We start from the raw sequence: 16,278 nt of genomic DNA, 5'->3' as shown, positions 1-16,278 counted from the left end.
AAAATTTACCAGTAATTTCTTTCTGGTACTTCAAAGCATCTCTGATATGTCAAATTGTAACGAATTCCAGTAGTAGTTGTTGTGATGTTAAATTAGATTTTGCTTGTATGCTAGGAAGTCTGTTTATCGTGTAATTGGAGCTATATAGGAAGAGTGATTTAGACAAGTTAAATACCTAGTAGTTTCAGATTTATGGATGCCATTCAGTTCCAGTTGTGACTGAAGACTTTGTAATGCCGAAGCAGTTAATTGTAATGGCTGAGCATTTAGGCTGTATGGAGAGATGCCCTTTGTAGTAACTATATATATATGTTATACATGATAAAATCGTGAAAATTTCTTCATAATCACTTATGTTTATTCCAGGGATTCAATTATGAGCAAATATACCCTCAAAATATCACTGATTGATCCCAAGAAATTAAATATTTATTGCTTATGTCAATCTTCTGCTTTGAATAAAAATTGATACTCTAAATTTATTTAAAGTGCTGGGTGAGGCAGAGCAGTTTGCTTATTTTGAAATTCAATAAAAGAAAAAGTAATGATATATATATTTAATTCTTTGAACAGCATCAAGTACAACATTTAAAGTTGGTAGAGACATTAGGTATTTTTGGAAGCAGGCAAGATGAAAAAATTAGCAACCCCCCCCCCCCGGAATCGAAACACGGACCTCCCAATTATGCGCTGAGTGTGCTGACCTCTACACCATGAAAGCTTGCTAAGAAGGTAGGAGAAATACCTTATAAGTTTATGTTCACACTTTTAAAAATAATATCGGGCAAATGGCATCCATTATTGTCAACACACAGTATTAATTGAACTCTGAAGTTTGTTCAACTCTTTCCAGCATATTGACAGGTATGCTGGCTATAGCGTGATGAAAGTTGCATTTCAAGTGAGCCAGTGTGTTAGGATGATTGTTGTAAACAGGTGATTTTAGATAGCCCATAGAAAAAAATCACAGGGAGCTAAATCAGGCGATTGTGTTGGGAGACGTTCTGGGAAATGTTACCACAAAACATTCATTGGCACACAAGCTGTGTGTGCTGCAGGAACCATACATCTCCCATATTCACCTCGTTGAGTTTTGATGAGAATTCCTCAATCATATGTATATAATGATCAGAAGTCACTGAAACGGTCAGTTCATTTTCTTCAAAAAACCCTAGTCCAATTATTTTAACTCACGATATTGCACACCAAACAATTACACGTTCTAGTGTCTAGCATTATCTAGTGGTTTGAGCACTCCAATAGCACATGTTCTCCTTATTTATCGATTCTGAAACATATCAATGGGCTTCATCCTGCACACATCCCAATTTGTAAGGATGAAATTTCAGCAGTTTAGGAAGGATTTGCCTCACAGATCAAGCAGACAACCCAACAGTAACAGCATGTTTCCGAGCAGAGCGCTTAGGAGATCACAAAACCGAAAACCTTACCATATCTATGTTTTGTGGTGACCTTGCTGTTTATTGAAGCCCAGGTTTCTCTTTCTTCACATCAACAGTTTCCCTAAAGTTGTTTACCCACAAAACAATCCATTGCTGACCAGGAACACGAACCACAGGGCACAATATTGAAATGAGCATGGAACGGGTATTGCATGGCAATGATTGAGTGACCATTACAAAAGTATGCAGCAAACATCCGCTCCTCCTTTGACCACTCCATGATGCTAAATGAACCTAATGGGCTGAAATTTTATGGCCTGGTATCTCGAATGTACTACACCCACCTTTTTCGAAGCAAACATTGCTCTAAGGCACCAAATTTAAATAAGCAAATGCAACATTCGCCAACATACCCATCAGTATGCTGGAAAGAGTTGAACAAAACTTCAGAGTTTGTTTAACGCAGTGTGCTGACAATAATGGATGACATCTGTCTAATATGCTTAAAAGAATGAACATAAACATGTTGTTCTTGATGCTGTTCAGAGAATTAAATATATATATACATTACTTTTTCTTTTATTGAATTTCAAAATAAGCAAACTGCTCTGCCTCACCCTGTATATGTTTTAAAATCTTCACTTCTATAACTGAAATATTTTACCATTTAATGCTCTATCCTAACATTTTAAAAGATATAAAATGAAGTTTTATAAAAATTGATTTGTATTTAAAAATATAAAACAATATAAAACATTACGTATTATCAATTTTCGTAGTTTACTGTCACCTGGCATATGATTTTTTTATTTTGTTACTGAAATCACTTTTCTTTTTTACAGTACTTGCTTAATTGTGTAACTTATTTAAAGTTCTCTACTTCCTTTGATTTAACAAGCTATGCAAATATGTGCACACTGCTTTACAATTTACATGCAGTTACGAGCATATTTTATTTTAAGTGAAACGTTTATTTTGATTTCTGTAGCGAGAAAAAGAGAAAAAAGAAAAAGAGGCTATTAAGAAACAGCAGAAAAAAGAAAAAAAATTATTACAGCAGATCTGTGAACAAAATAATTATTTTGCTGCTGATGAAGAAGAAAAGATTTCACACTTAAAGGAAGTGGATAAATTGTGTAATCTCTTATCATTACAACAGTAAGTTGATTTTTTATAATACATCTTTATTTTGAACTAATTTCTTAATAAAAATTGTGTAATTTAATTTTTTTTAAACTGAAAAATTTTATATTCCTTTTAATTGCAGCTTCTTCTTCTGAATTGTTTTTACACCTTAGACAAATTTTTTAAAATAAAAGTGAAATATATAAAAATGAATACAAAAGCATTTCATTTCTATGTGTTACATGGTAAAATGCTGCTTTAATAAATTTTGATTATTTGAGTGAGGAAATTTAGTGGGGAAAAAGTGAGAGCGACTTAAGTGTTTTAAAGAGCATATTTAGATAAGTTCTTTAGAATACTTCTGTTTTCAAGGGCAGACCAGCTTTATCAACGTATCCGGATTCACAGTATCTGGATTCACAGCTACTTGAACTAATGTAATAAATTAACACAAATATTTTACTGTTCAGAAACATGTAAAAAATACAAACATAGTTGACCATTACAATATTTAGAATTAAACTCTCCTCATTGTCAACTTATTAAAAAAAAAAAACTTTAAAAGTATACAGTATTGCTATTTATTGGCTGATGATTGTTTATTTTTTTTTTTTAAACTTTCTTATATATACAGGATGATCTAAAAATATCAAGCTTTAAAAAAAGTTTCCCACCCCTGCAAATATTGCCTGCACAAACGGTTCATGCTGGTGTGTTTAATCATATTTTGCCAAACGATTTTTGGCATTTGAAAGAAAGAGACTTGCTTGTACAATTTGTAAAAAAATATTGCTATCATTAAGTACAAGGTGTCTGAAATAGAACTATTACTCTACCAGATTAAAACTATCACTTACATCCAGCTTTGATGCAAAATATTAGCTACAGAATATCACCAAATCATGTGTACAGCATTAGGTACTAATGTTGTATCATATGGCTCTGTGAAGGTTTAGTACTGAAAGCTCAAAAACAAGGACTATGACATTCAAGAAGCAGAGCACTCTGGCCGCTGGGCCTACTGATGTTGATGAGGCCCATCTGCGAGAACTCGTGGAAGAAGATCAGTATGCAACCACTAGAAAGCTTGGTAAGGAGTTAGACGTTAGTGCCATGTCCATTAGTCATGCTGTGCATCGCATAAACTTGATGTAAAAGTTTAATCGCTGGGTGCAGCATGAGCTAATTCAAGCAGATAAGGACAGACGTGTTCGGGCCTAGACTAATCTGCTCGAATATCAACGCAAAGACAAAAATTCTGAAGAGGATCATCACTTGTAATGAAACATGGATTTACTTCAACAACACAGGCTAAAAAAGGGAGTTGGTCTGCACCTGGTGAGTCCGTTAGCAGCGTCGCAAAGTGCAGTTTGACTAACAAAAAGACCACGCTTTTGTGTCTGTTGTCATATTATTCACAAAGAGTATCTGGAAATAGGTAAAACCCTCAACAGTAAGGTTTACAGCAAGATGCTAGTCTGTGTTGATGCTGCTATCAAGGAAAAATGTGGAATTGAGTTCCAGTGCAAAAAGTTAACATTCCAGCAAGATAATCAAGACCACATGGGTCTGCATTCACAGGTTGACTCTGTACGGGCTCGAATGGATCTTTTGACACACCTACTACATAGCACTTGACATCACTCCTTCGGACATCCACCTTTTTTAACACTCGCAGCTGCATCCTGCTGGTGCTAACTTTCATTCTGCACAGGACGTCCGAAATGAGGTTGATCTGGTTTTTGGACTTCTAGCCACCAAGTTTTCGGGCCAAAGGCTTTGAAAAGCTACCAAAATGTTGGCAGAAAATAGTAGATTTGAGTGGTGCTTATTACCTGCACTAAAGGTGTGCTTTCGTGTCCCCCCCCAACTTTATTAAGAATGCTTTTTTGGTGAAAAATTTTTATATTACAACCAGATATAAAGGCAGATAGAGAGTACCTTAATAGGCAGGTTTTGGAATGGAATATGAGTGCTTGGATGGCATGTATAGATGGTATTGGGTGCTTTTGAGTTAGAGGTAAAAACAGCATACTCTGGTAAATTTTCAGCCTTCCAGTGTTAGAATGTGCAGCATAAACACATGAACATAGATCTTGACACATGTTTTATCTGTTTGGCTGCAGACAGAAACAAAGCGTTTGCTCAAAGGGGGTATTGGAAATTATTTCTACCTCCTTTGAGTGGCTGCTCCATTTCAATCGTAACCCGATAGAAAAAAATGCAAGTTGGTGAGCTGTGCATTGGCATAGGTGTAACAGTGATGATAATGCTCAAAATCTAAATAGGGAAAATATATTCACACTTTTAGCAAGGCACAGGCTAAGAAGCAAATTTAAAAATTGATCATGTTTTATGTGATAAAGTAGTAGCAGTATAATTGCTTGTATGAGAAGTTATATACCAAAACTTGTGCAACATTTGAAACATAAGATCCCGTGATTTCAAGTGCATCAAACTGTGAAGAAAGGTAGTAGGAGAATATATATGAAGTTGTACAAATTGACAAGATTCTCAAGGGAAAAAAATATGATGTCAGGAAAAGGTGACTGAAAAATGGAAGAAGCTCAGAACATTAATATGCCTATCCATTGCCTGCGAATTTTTTAATTTATTATGAAAACGGATCTTAATCTATTATATGTGAAATCCAATAAGGCTTTGGAGGGTGGATTTATATGTTTGAGCTGTATCTTTTTTTGCTATTATTTTAATAATTTTTTAGTCTTATCCTCTTAACAGTCTTATCCTCTTAACATAAGTAAAAAATTGCAAGTTCAATCACACGAAGTCATTATTTCTGCACTTGCATAGAATCATTGCATATATGCAGATACAATTCATGAAGCAGTTTGACTTTTTATTTTTGCTTGGATACTTACAAATTTTTATGTGACATACTGTTCTGTATCATTTTCTCACAGATAATGAATTCAAATTCAAATGTTTGGATCATTTATTCATGAAATTTCATAATTTTATGCTTAAACTCATTTGGAACATATTGTACCACTTTTGTCTTATGGTACTGTGACAAACTATTTCTGTGTGTGTGTGTGTGGGGGGGGAAACTGGCATATTTTTGCTTTGCACTAACTTAAAAATATGTTTTGCTTATCTCTGATCTATATCTATCTATCTATACATGGCAGTAATAATAACCAAATTAATTAACAAATGACACTTTAATGAAGACAAATGATGGTAACATTTAGGTTTTAACATTTAGAAGAAAAAGTAAGTATTTATAGTTCATCATGACATTTGGCAAAAGAGGCATCTCTGCTTCTGCACATGTTACTTATCTCACATTTAAAAGGTGCTTCTTCTGATTTATCGCTTTTGGAGCTCGTAATAAAGAGGATGACGTCACTTCTGGATTTCGTCATGGCTTCAAGCAACCGGCATCTCAATCTTGGCCATCCTAGAATGGACTGGTCCTCCAGAACACTTCAGAATACAGCAAAAACAAACAAAGCAGCAAGCAAGAGTATACAATAATAGAATAAGTGTTCGTGAAAAAAATTTAAAGTGGCATCCATTTCTTGAGGAATTTGGCAAATATGGTGGTGCACATTGGTCTCTCATGGCACCTTTCCTTTACTACGTCACCCTTAATTGTCATGATCTTAAAAGGTTCGAAATACTTGGTTCTTAATTTTCAGTGTGGTCCAAATTGAGGCCTTTCGATTGCTACTGAGTCACCAACTTTGTACGGCTGTGCTTCTCTTGTCATTGTATGTTTTTTTATTTTCTGTTGGACATGAAAAATTTATCTCTTGGCTTGATTTTGAAATTCTTCTCTTTAAGACTTGAATTCAGATTCAAATTCACTTTCTATGAGTTCTTTGAGTTGATTGGTGCCCTTACTGTTCATTTTGATACTGAAGAGTAATCCAAATGAAGAGGTGTCAATGCTTCTCTAATATGTTAGGTTAAGAGGGCTGCCCAGATGGTATAGTAGTTAGGGGAGCAGACTGAGATACCAAAGGGCAGGGGTTCAAACCCCTTAAGAAGGTATACATGTAAAATGTCTCTCACCTCAAAGGAGGTAACGGTGGCCACCTATCAGGTGCATCCATAATAAAATGACTTCCACTTCTGGCTTTAGGAGTAGCCAGTGCTAGAAAAGCCAATGCCCGCCTTTTGATTTTAAAAAAGAAAAAATGTTACGCATTCCCTGAACCTCATGTGTATGTTTATACCATTCAGCTGGGTTTTTTAAGGGCAGTTTTCCTAAGATTGATATGATGATTTGATTAATTTGCTCGACCTTGTCCATTTGCCCTTGGCAAACTGGTGGTAATTAGATGATGCTTGATGTCTTCTTAAGCACAGTAGTCTGAAAACTCATTGGAAGTAAAAGCCGTTCCTCTATCACAAATAATCTGACAAAGGCTTCCAGAAATTGCCTTCTGATTCTCTAACTTGGCTATCACCTCAGCTGAGGTCAGAGATTTTGTTGGATAAATCCAATTAAATTTAGTAAATGCATCAGCCACTAATAATATGTGCTCAGGGTTCGTAGCGGTCCTTATAAGTGCTTATAAGTCCTTATATTTGAAAATAAAATATAAAGGCCCTTATAGGTGCTTACTCTTTCTTTAAAGCCCTTATTTTTTTGTTTTTAGTGCTTATTTTTTGCTTTTAGTGTTTTTTTTTTTTTTTTTTTTTTTAATGAACGCACTATTTTTCCCGGTACCAAAGCCGAAACTAAATAAACAACTTTTCTTCCTAATATGGAATGTCAGATGGGGGGAATCATACTCCCGGAAATAGCTTTTCCCCTTTCTCTGCATTAACATAACCTTTGGTGTGCACGAAGAGTACAGACAGGTTCCCGTCGTTCTATTGGTCAAAGAAATGCGAAAGCACTAGAAAATCCCGGTACATACGGCATTCTTTTCCTCCCACCCAAATACTACACATGTTTGAATTTCTATCAAGATCTTAATAATTTGCATTCTCGTTCCGCTTGGTCAGTTCATATTAGCGTTTATTATGATCGTTATGCTTATATTATGAGCATATGTATGAATGTTTATAATAACATATTTGCAGTAACTGCTGAAGTATAGTAAACTTTCAAAAATGGTTGTGTTTTAACACAGATTAGCTTTCTAAGGAATAATATTCGGAATGGCTGAAATAAAGGGAAAGTAATCGAATAGTCAAAATAATTTTGTTTTTTTGGCCAATACATTATACAGTATGAAGATTGGCAGGTTCTCCCCTTTCTCCGCAAAATCTCGAATATTGAAACTGTTACAGTTCACTGCAAAACAAGCAACGGACTTTTTTTTGGGGGGGGGGGTCACTTTTCAATCTGGATTGAATAGGACTAAAAAGTTCTGCGGTCTACCGACCCAAGCGAAGAATGATTCTATTCCGGAAATTTAACGCCGTCTGTTGAAAATTAGAATGAAAAACACCCCAGTTATTTAGTTCTTTATTCTCCCAATACTGGCAGCTGTTGATTCCGATTGCGTAATATCACATAGGGAAGAATTACGGTGCACGTATTGTGCAATAACGCTTGCGATATTTTGCAGAGACAATTAATTTTGATGTTCTGTCCGAGATTTGTTTATGAACACTTAAAAGAGTTTTACTGTGCTTGCTAAGCAGAATATTTTTCAGTTCCATTGGTTTATTTTTATATGATGCACATATCGAAATGTCAAAAGCATTTATTTAGCGGAAAAATTTAAAGTGCGGATACAGTCTACCCCCTCCCCCCCCTCCGCTCCTCATTTTCAAGTTACGCTCGACTGTCCGAATATTCGCCAATTTCCAAATATGCGGGTTAGTTAAGCTTTTACTGTTAAAGGATGACCGCATGAAGCAAATTTCTGTCTTCTGATTTCAGAAATGTTCCTCTTTTTTACTTAAATTACTTTGCTTGCAATATCTGTTAAGGGAAAACTGATATACAATGAAAATTTAGAAAATGTTCAGAATTTAGATTTAAATTATTTAAATATCAATATGAGTGGAAAAATAAAAGTGTATTTATTATTAGGTTCCAAGTGAATACAATAAATATGCCTTATTATTATTTATTTTCTCTATTTTGAACAGAAATTTCATCATTAAATCTTCTAATATAGTATAGTTCTGCATAGTTTTTTTTTCCCTCTCATTGTAGACTAGTTCTGTAAATTAAACTGTTATTTAAAATTAAAAAAAAAAAAAAAAAAAAAAAAAAAAAAATTTTCCATGGTTGAGGTAATGCTTATTCTCTCTTAATAAATACTGCATTTCTCATATTTTAAATTACAAGTTTAATTTTTAAGGTTATGCAGTTGTGTATAATGTAATTAGACAGGTGCTTATTTTTTTTCTTAAAATGTGCTTGAAAAGTGCTTATAGGTGCTTATTTTTTTAACTAAAATATGGCTATGAACCCTGTGTGCTTGTTTTTGTGGGTACTTTCCATAGGGCTCAAATGGTTTGTGTGATGTGTATGCAACAGAATGTCCTCATTGGATCTCCACTGTAAAAAATCCTTTTTTTCCCTGCTTTGCAATTTATTAGGATGCAATGAACACAGTTGGCAATAACCTTTTACATCTTCTGCCAGAGTTTGGGAATGAAATATTATTCCTCCAGGTGTTTTTCTGTATGCTTGATACCGGTATGGCCTTTCTGGTGAGTATCTGTTATAACTTCAGGCTGCATGCTTTCTGATACGAATATCAATTCTCTGCCATCAATAAGCTTGTAAATATATCATTTCTATTACAGGAATTTTCATTGAGGTTTTCAATAATTCCTTAATGGTGTTTATTTCGGTGTCATTTTCTTCGGCAAATTTTAGTTTAGGTAGGATGTTTTCAACAGAAACACATAACACGATTATAGGAGCTCTACTCCAGGCATCGACATGCAACATTCTAACACCCTTATGATACTATATAACACACGGATGGGCAAACCTTTTTCGGTTGCGAGCCAAAAATCGAAAAAAATAAGTTTGGTGGGCCAAGATAAATTTTTCTAAAATTTTAAAAACAATTTACAAGTATTACAATTCAAATATGTTAATGGGATGAATAAAATTGCAATTTCATTTTTAAAAGTTCCTTATATTGAGGTTTGAAGTGAGATGTAGTAATTCTAAGGAATGAGGCTAAATGCACATCCGTCAGTCTACTTCTGAAATAATTCTTTCTAAGGTTCATAGTTGAAAACACTTGTTCACATACATAAGATGAAGCAAACATAGCACTGATTTTCTGGGCATTAAATTTGGGAAACTTGCTTTCAATAATGATTTGTAAAATTCTAAACTTTGGCATATTTAGAAACAACTGCTTGAGATGATTGTTAGATAGCAACTAAGTTAATTCAAGCTGCAAGTCTGACCTCACTGCTTCTCAATTTAGGCTGAAAGGCATGATAAAAATATTCAATTCTGTTTGAATGGCACTGAAATCTTGAAAAAATTTTGTTGGCCTGAAAAGTTTTTACAAAGACTTTCTGCATTTTGTTTTCTTTCATATTCAGACATTGCATCATAATTGGAATTCTTATGCTTATGCTATGTAAAATGACGAGAAATGTTATATTCTTTGAAAGCTGTTACACTTTCAGTGCAGATGAGACACACTGGTTTATCTTTTACAACTGTAAAAAATATTTCCAGGTCCATTCATCACTAAAAGCTGAATCTCACTCTGAATCAACTTTACATTTTTGAGTAACCATTTTGTGGTTGAAATATATTACGAATAACTCAAACAAGCACTAGCTACTCTATGCTTTTAATAATTTCATCACTGTCCACAATGATGCTCTATGTTCGCAATCTTTCCATATGCAATTAATGATATTAGAACTCGTGCCAAAAGAAAAAGCTGCTTGCTGTAGCTTAAAATGCGCAGTCTGTCACATGTGAGGTCCAATTCACCTGTATTGGATTTCCATATGTCTGCTCCTCGAGAAAGAGATAACCGCTTGCTGGTGCAAGTCTACAGTTGTAACTAACAAAGAAATTCCACTTTTAACAGTTTACTGATTGAAAGCTGTCTGTGTTTGCTATTTCTGTCAATTTATGTTTTGTGGAACAAAAATAGAGAAAGTAAAAGGGTCATCAGTGCTTTGAAAAAAAGAAAGAAAAAAAAGTGATATTTAAACAAAATATAAAAGGAGATGGATATATAATATATATTTCTTTTAATTTGCCTCAGAGCGGCAAATTAAAATTCTATCCACGGGCCGGATAGAACCTTCCGGCGGGCCATAGTTTGCCTATCCCTGATATAACATAACTGAATTCCTGTAATAACAGAGCCCAATGGGTGACATGCATCACTAAGTCTCGTTTTTTCATCGTCCATTGAAATGCTGAACAGTCTGTCACTATCTTAAATGAAATTCCCGAAAGGTAAACGTGGAACCTTTTCTGTGCTTCTACGATCTTAAGGACATCAAACTCGTAACTTAAATCCTCTTTCTCTGCATCAGAGGTTTTCCTGTTCGTAAAATAAGTGGGGCAAAAAAAGTAGTTTCTGCATTAGAATCGCACCGTATCCTTCTAGGCTGGCTTTTGTGTGTACCATGGTTTTGTAATAAAAGTTCTAAATTGCAAGTATGCGCTTCTCAGCTAATGCTGACTTCAAATGACTGAATGCAACCCTTTGTTCTTTGCTGAATTCGAACTTATTATCCTTTTCTAGCAGGTCGCTAAGTGACCCGACAATTATAGAGTACTAAGAAATGAATTTTCTGAAATACGTCAACCTGAGAAAACTTTGGACCTGCTTTAAGTTAGATGGTTCAGAGAAATTTAGAATGACTTGTGTCTTTAAGGTGGATGGGAAAATTTTACCCCCTTCTATGACATGGTCAAAATCAATTCGACATAAATTGAATCAATTTTAAAATTTATTTCTAACCTGTATTCTCTTGATAGATTTAAAATGTGATTCATCCTCTGGATTCCCTTCTGGTATGAGGCAGACAAAGTGATGTTATCATCCATATACAGGGTTCGTAATTTCCTTAAAAGTGCTTAAAAGTCCTTACGTTTTTTTTGGAATCGATTTTTTGGTCCTTGAAACTCCTTAATTTTAGTCAAAATTGGCAGGAGGTCCTTAATTTTAATAATCTGAAATTAGTCTGTTTTTATGGCTGCCATTTTAAATGTGAAGAAATATATTTGGCAATTCATCGATAAATATAGTTGTGTTTTGAATGTATGAATAGTTTCATGAATTATGATTTGTTCTGGTTGTTAATATAAACCGTGGGATACTTAAGTTTTTGAGCAAGAAGTGAAACATAAGCATATCAAAATTATTTCATTTTTTCTAATGAAGAGCTTTTAACTTTTTGCTTTTGGAAATTTGTATTCTTTTATTAAACAGTTCTAAATTTGGTGACTTATCAACATTTTGGTGATTTTGAGATCAGTTTCTATAAAAAATTTTTAATTCGGAAATCTGGGAGTTTTTAGACGATATTTTTTTAAATATATTATAACATTGATAAATTTCATTAAAATAATGCTAATATTTTGAATTATGTTCAAGAAATAACATTAAAGTGAAACATTTTTAGTTTTCGCTCTCATATTATAAAAAGACATTACTTTCCATTTTGAAATAGTAAACAAACAAACAAACAAACAAAAATAATAATAAATGCTTAAATTGTGTTTTAGCAAAAGCAAAATGGCTATGTAATTTATTAAGAATGTCTTTGTTTTACTTTTTTCATGGTAAGAGTTTTCCCTATGCAATTGTCTCAGGATATGCATCAATTTTCTCTATAAAAAATAGTCTATAAAATCTCTCCATAAATAAAGGGCTGGTGCTAGACATTCATTCTCCCACCTAATGCAGCGTTCAACCTAATCTAAATTTTCTCCCTAGTGCGTTTCTAAATTCTAAAAGTGTTGCCATTTCTAGATTTTGTTGCTCGGTGTGTCACTAAATTCTAAAAATTCTGCCACACCGACTCTGCAACTGGCATTTATGATATATAATTTCGTATTTATTCTGAATATTCATATTACTAAAGAAATAAACGTAGCACCTTTTCCTCTACATTCTTAATGCATTTAGTTTTTTTAATAATAGAAATCTTTAATTAAATTCAAAATTTCTAAAATGAAGAGGAAAAATGTATTGAAGAAAGAAACTGAATATATAAAGAAAGTTATCACTTAAAGATATGTACAGTTATTATTATGTAAATTTAGCAGTTGATTATAATTTCAGCCTTTACCATAATTTTCCATTTCCATTTCCTCAGCAGAATGCGAATCACTTAGATAGCTTTTTAACTAAGGTTTTTGGGGTTGTAAGACAGAATTTGTTTCTGTTCTCCATTTGCATGCTGCATTACTTCCTACCAGCTCTGATAATTTGTAATAATTCACCTTTGCGTTTTCGCTGCCGATATTTGAATTTGCTATGTTACGATGTGTTACTGACTCAGCTTAGATTAAAATTAAATTGTGTGGTCTTTGACTACTATTCCACATTTTTTTTAGTTTGAATTTGACTGTTCATGTTTAATTACATCACCTTTTAAATAAGAGCTTTATTTAAACCTTTGTCTGACTTTGTAGTTACTTTCAGACATAGTGATAATTTGCTTAATGTGTGTTGGAGAGGGAGTAGAATATTTATCTTTTATCAGATCAAGTAAAACCTCATAAGTACATAGTCAAGAGATTGACAAGTTAGGAGATAAAACACGCAGAAAATAGTGGAATATTGGTTTACATAATGAAACAAGTTTCTATTTGTAAGAAATGATGCTTAAAGAGAAGAAACTGATATAAATTAGCCAGAATGTCTGGAAAGGCTTCAAATTAAAAAGATGCATAACTATTTTGTTGAATATTGTTACAAAATGTAAATGTTTTGTAGCTTTTAATGTGTAGTTATCCTAATATTGTTTAAGTATCAATGTCATAAATTACATGTATTTTAATCTGTGAAATGTTATTAGATTGTTATTTTAATAGTGCCTTTTTAACAAATATTTTTTAAAAATAAGTAGAATTTAAAAGTGGCCATGTAAATCTATAATGACTAATGGGTATCATACTACCTGATTTAATTATTTGTAACTAACTGCTCACCCTGAAAAGTTATCTCTGGATATTAAAGAAAGGTATTGCCTTTCATTAATCCTTACTGTGGTCACAAAAATGTAAAATTAATGTAAAACTTTTTTTTTTTTTTCTACCTAGTGGGACTTAAAATCATATAAAGTAACTTATCACCTCTGGTGCTTTAGTGGCTTATTGCAAACTTAATGCATATTAACTGGGTTACAACCCCAGGAACTCTACTCAAAGCATCAGACAAGCAGAACGCAACTAGTTTTCAAAGCTTGCCAACCATGCCTACATCAGGCTTTCAGGTTTGTTCTGGTTAGCAGGCAAGTAGCACAGGTGGCAACAGCCAGTCTTCTATTACGAATCATGCTGATTAGGATTTCACTTGTTATTTAACCTATGCCATTTGACATAAAATCTACCTGCTATTTACTAAACCTGTAAACTGAACAAGTACATGACAAAATGAGACATAAAAAAATGAACATAAAGCTGACTGTTAGTAAAACATAAATAAAATGTCGCTAATAATCTTTCAAATATGTCCAACTATTATAAGTATAAAATAGTAAATGCTACTTGATAAATTTTATAAAGTTGATTTTATTCTCAAATCTGTTTTATAATTATGTTTAATAATAATGCATTCTACTTGTGGATCTATTTTATTCTTAGAATGGTGTTACAAAAGTGAAGTTTAGGCATAGTTATTATCTTTAATTGAATTTATTCAGTTCCCATTTGTTCATGGGTCCTTAATTTTTTCGTTAATGGTCCTTAAAAGTACTTAATTTCCATGTGCATAAACGTGTACGAACCCTGATATATAGCAAAACGACTCCATCATTAACTAAGGGTCGGGAAATGATATTTCTGAATCTCTGGAATGCAGCTGGTAAATTACAGAGTCCAAATGGCACTTTCAAAAACTGGTACTGTCCTTCATGTGAAACGCACGAAGTGTATTCCGATTTTCCATTTCAACATCCAAGCAAAAAAAGCCATTTTTGAGATTAATGGTGCTGAAAACACATGCGTCATGAAGGTGGTCTAGGATATCCTCAATAAGGGGAAGTGAAATCTATCCTTCGTGACAATTTTGTTTTAGTGATGATAATCAATGGACTCTGGGTATTCCATCCTTTTTTCTAAGGATGACCAATTGGCTGGAATATTCTGAAGAACTATGTTCTATAATTCCTGACTTTAACCACTTGGATATTTGGGTTTCCACAATTTTTTTTTTCTGCGAATGGTAATCTGCAAAGTTGATTCGATACTGTTTTGTTATTTTTAATGCGAATTTTTAACTGTTTGTCAGTATATTTGGTCTTGTGTGTTACATAATTCAAAACCGACTGCTGAACAGTCTCATTAAAGCAGTTTGGAATGCTGGGTGCAATGTTTATTTCGTTTTCATTACTAGCTGCATCAACAGGTATAAAAGATACAATATTTACTTCCTCTACACACTGCGGCTTATTTTTTATGGTAACACCATTTTCGTTTATTCGCGTTTCACCTTTCAATATTGCGTTTAAGCCTAAAATGGCCTCGTGTGTCATCACATTGTTGTCCACAATGTAAATATCTGTGATTGTTGTTCACAATGTAAATATCTGCAGTACACTGGAAATCATTAACTTCAATATTATATTAAAAGAAACCTTGCGGTTTTGACATTTGCCGAACCCACTCAATGTTGAGATTACGGGCACGAGACCTACGACATTCAAATTATCAAAAATAGATTTATGTAACAAAGTAGTTTGACTACCTGTGTTTATTAACGGGGTTACACATACATCATTAATTTTTTCTTTGGTCAGCTTCGAGACTACATCAGTAATTATGGTTGCTACTTCTGGTTCCAAATTCGTGTTTGCGAATTCAAAAGTTTGGTGCCCAAATTCTTTAGATTTAAAACACTTGACGCCCTTATCTTTATGAACATATCGTTTGGAAATATAACGGCTTTCACCGCAGTTGAAACAGGTTGTATTACGTTGATTCTCAGGATTTTTTTCCCACTTTCAGTTATGTTACACTTTGTTTGGTTAACATAATTCTTTAAGTCAGCTTTATTTCTAGATTAATGTTTTTGTTTACTTTCAAATTTTGTTTTTGACATTCATGCCTTTTACTCATTGTCAGATAACTGCTGATAAAGCTTCAACCAACTTCTTAAAAACAGTTAAAATCTGAGACCCATACAGGCAAGATTTTTTTAATGCGGAGCATGGTATGCTATCTACGAGGGCTATCCAGAAAGTAGATTACGTTTTGGAATAAAAAAATAAACAAAGTATAGGAAACAAATTTTATTATATACAGATGAAAGCCACACTCAAATACTACTTTTCTACATAGTCACCATACAAATTAAGGCATTTATCGTAGCGATGTACGAGCTTGGAAATTCCTTCGTCGAAAAATTCGGCCGCCTGCGCCTTCAACCACTTCGTTACCTCTTCTTGCCTTCCATCTTGCACAAAACTTGTGGTAACCAAGCTTTTCGCAGATGATTTCGTGCAACAAACTTCGCGAAATTTGTGGAAAACTCAAAGAAAGTTCCGTTATTGTGAAATTTCGATTTTCACGGACTTTAGCATCGACTTTTTCGAGAAGTTCGGCGGTCACTATGCTGGGTCTCCCACTTCGATCTTCGTCGTG

At 33.6% G+C, this 16,278-nt stretch overlaps 1 protein-coding gene across 2 annotated transcripts in view; it reads left to right on the top strand.

The window, feature by feature from the left end:
* The window catches only part of LOC118204233 (dnaJ homolog subfamily C member 2), a 183,664-nt gene that overhangs the window by 131,711 nt on the left and 35,675 nt on the right, over positions 1 to 16,278 (top strand). For both annotated transcript variants that reach the window (XM_085825279.1, XM_085825278.1), the window contains one exon: positions 2,392 to 2,561. In XM_085825279.1, coding sequence (XP_085681405.1) covers positions 2,392 to 2,561 — 170 coding nt within the window. The remainder of the gene's footprint in view (positions 1 to 2,391; positions 2,562 to 16,278) is intronic.

The sequence above is a fragment of the Stegodyphus dumicola genome, chromosome 10 (assembly GCF_044657685.1).
Source record: "Stegodyphus dumicola isolate Sdum_Otavi_A_Nest chromosome 10, ASM4465768v1".
NCBI lineage: Eukaryota > Metazoa > Arthropoda > Arachnida > Araneae > Eresidae > Stegodyphus > Stegodyphus dumicola.
Note: the sequence above shows the minus strand (reverse complement) of the source record. Positions and strands in the feature narration are given on the sequence as shown.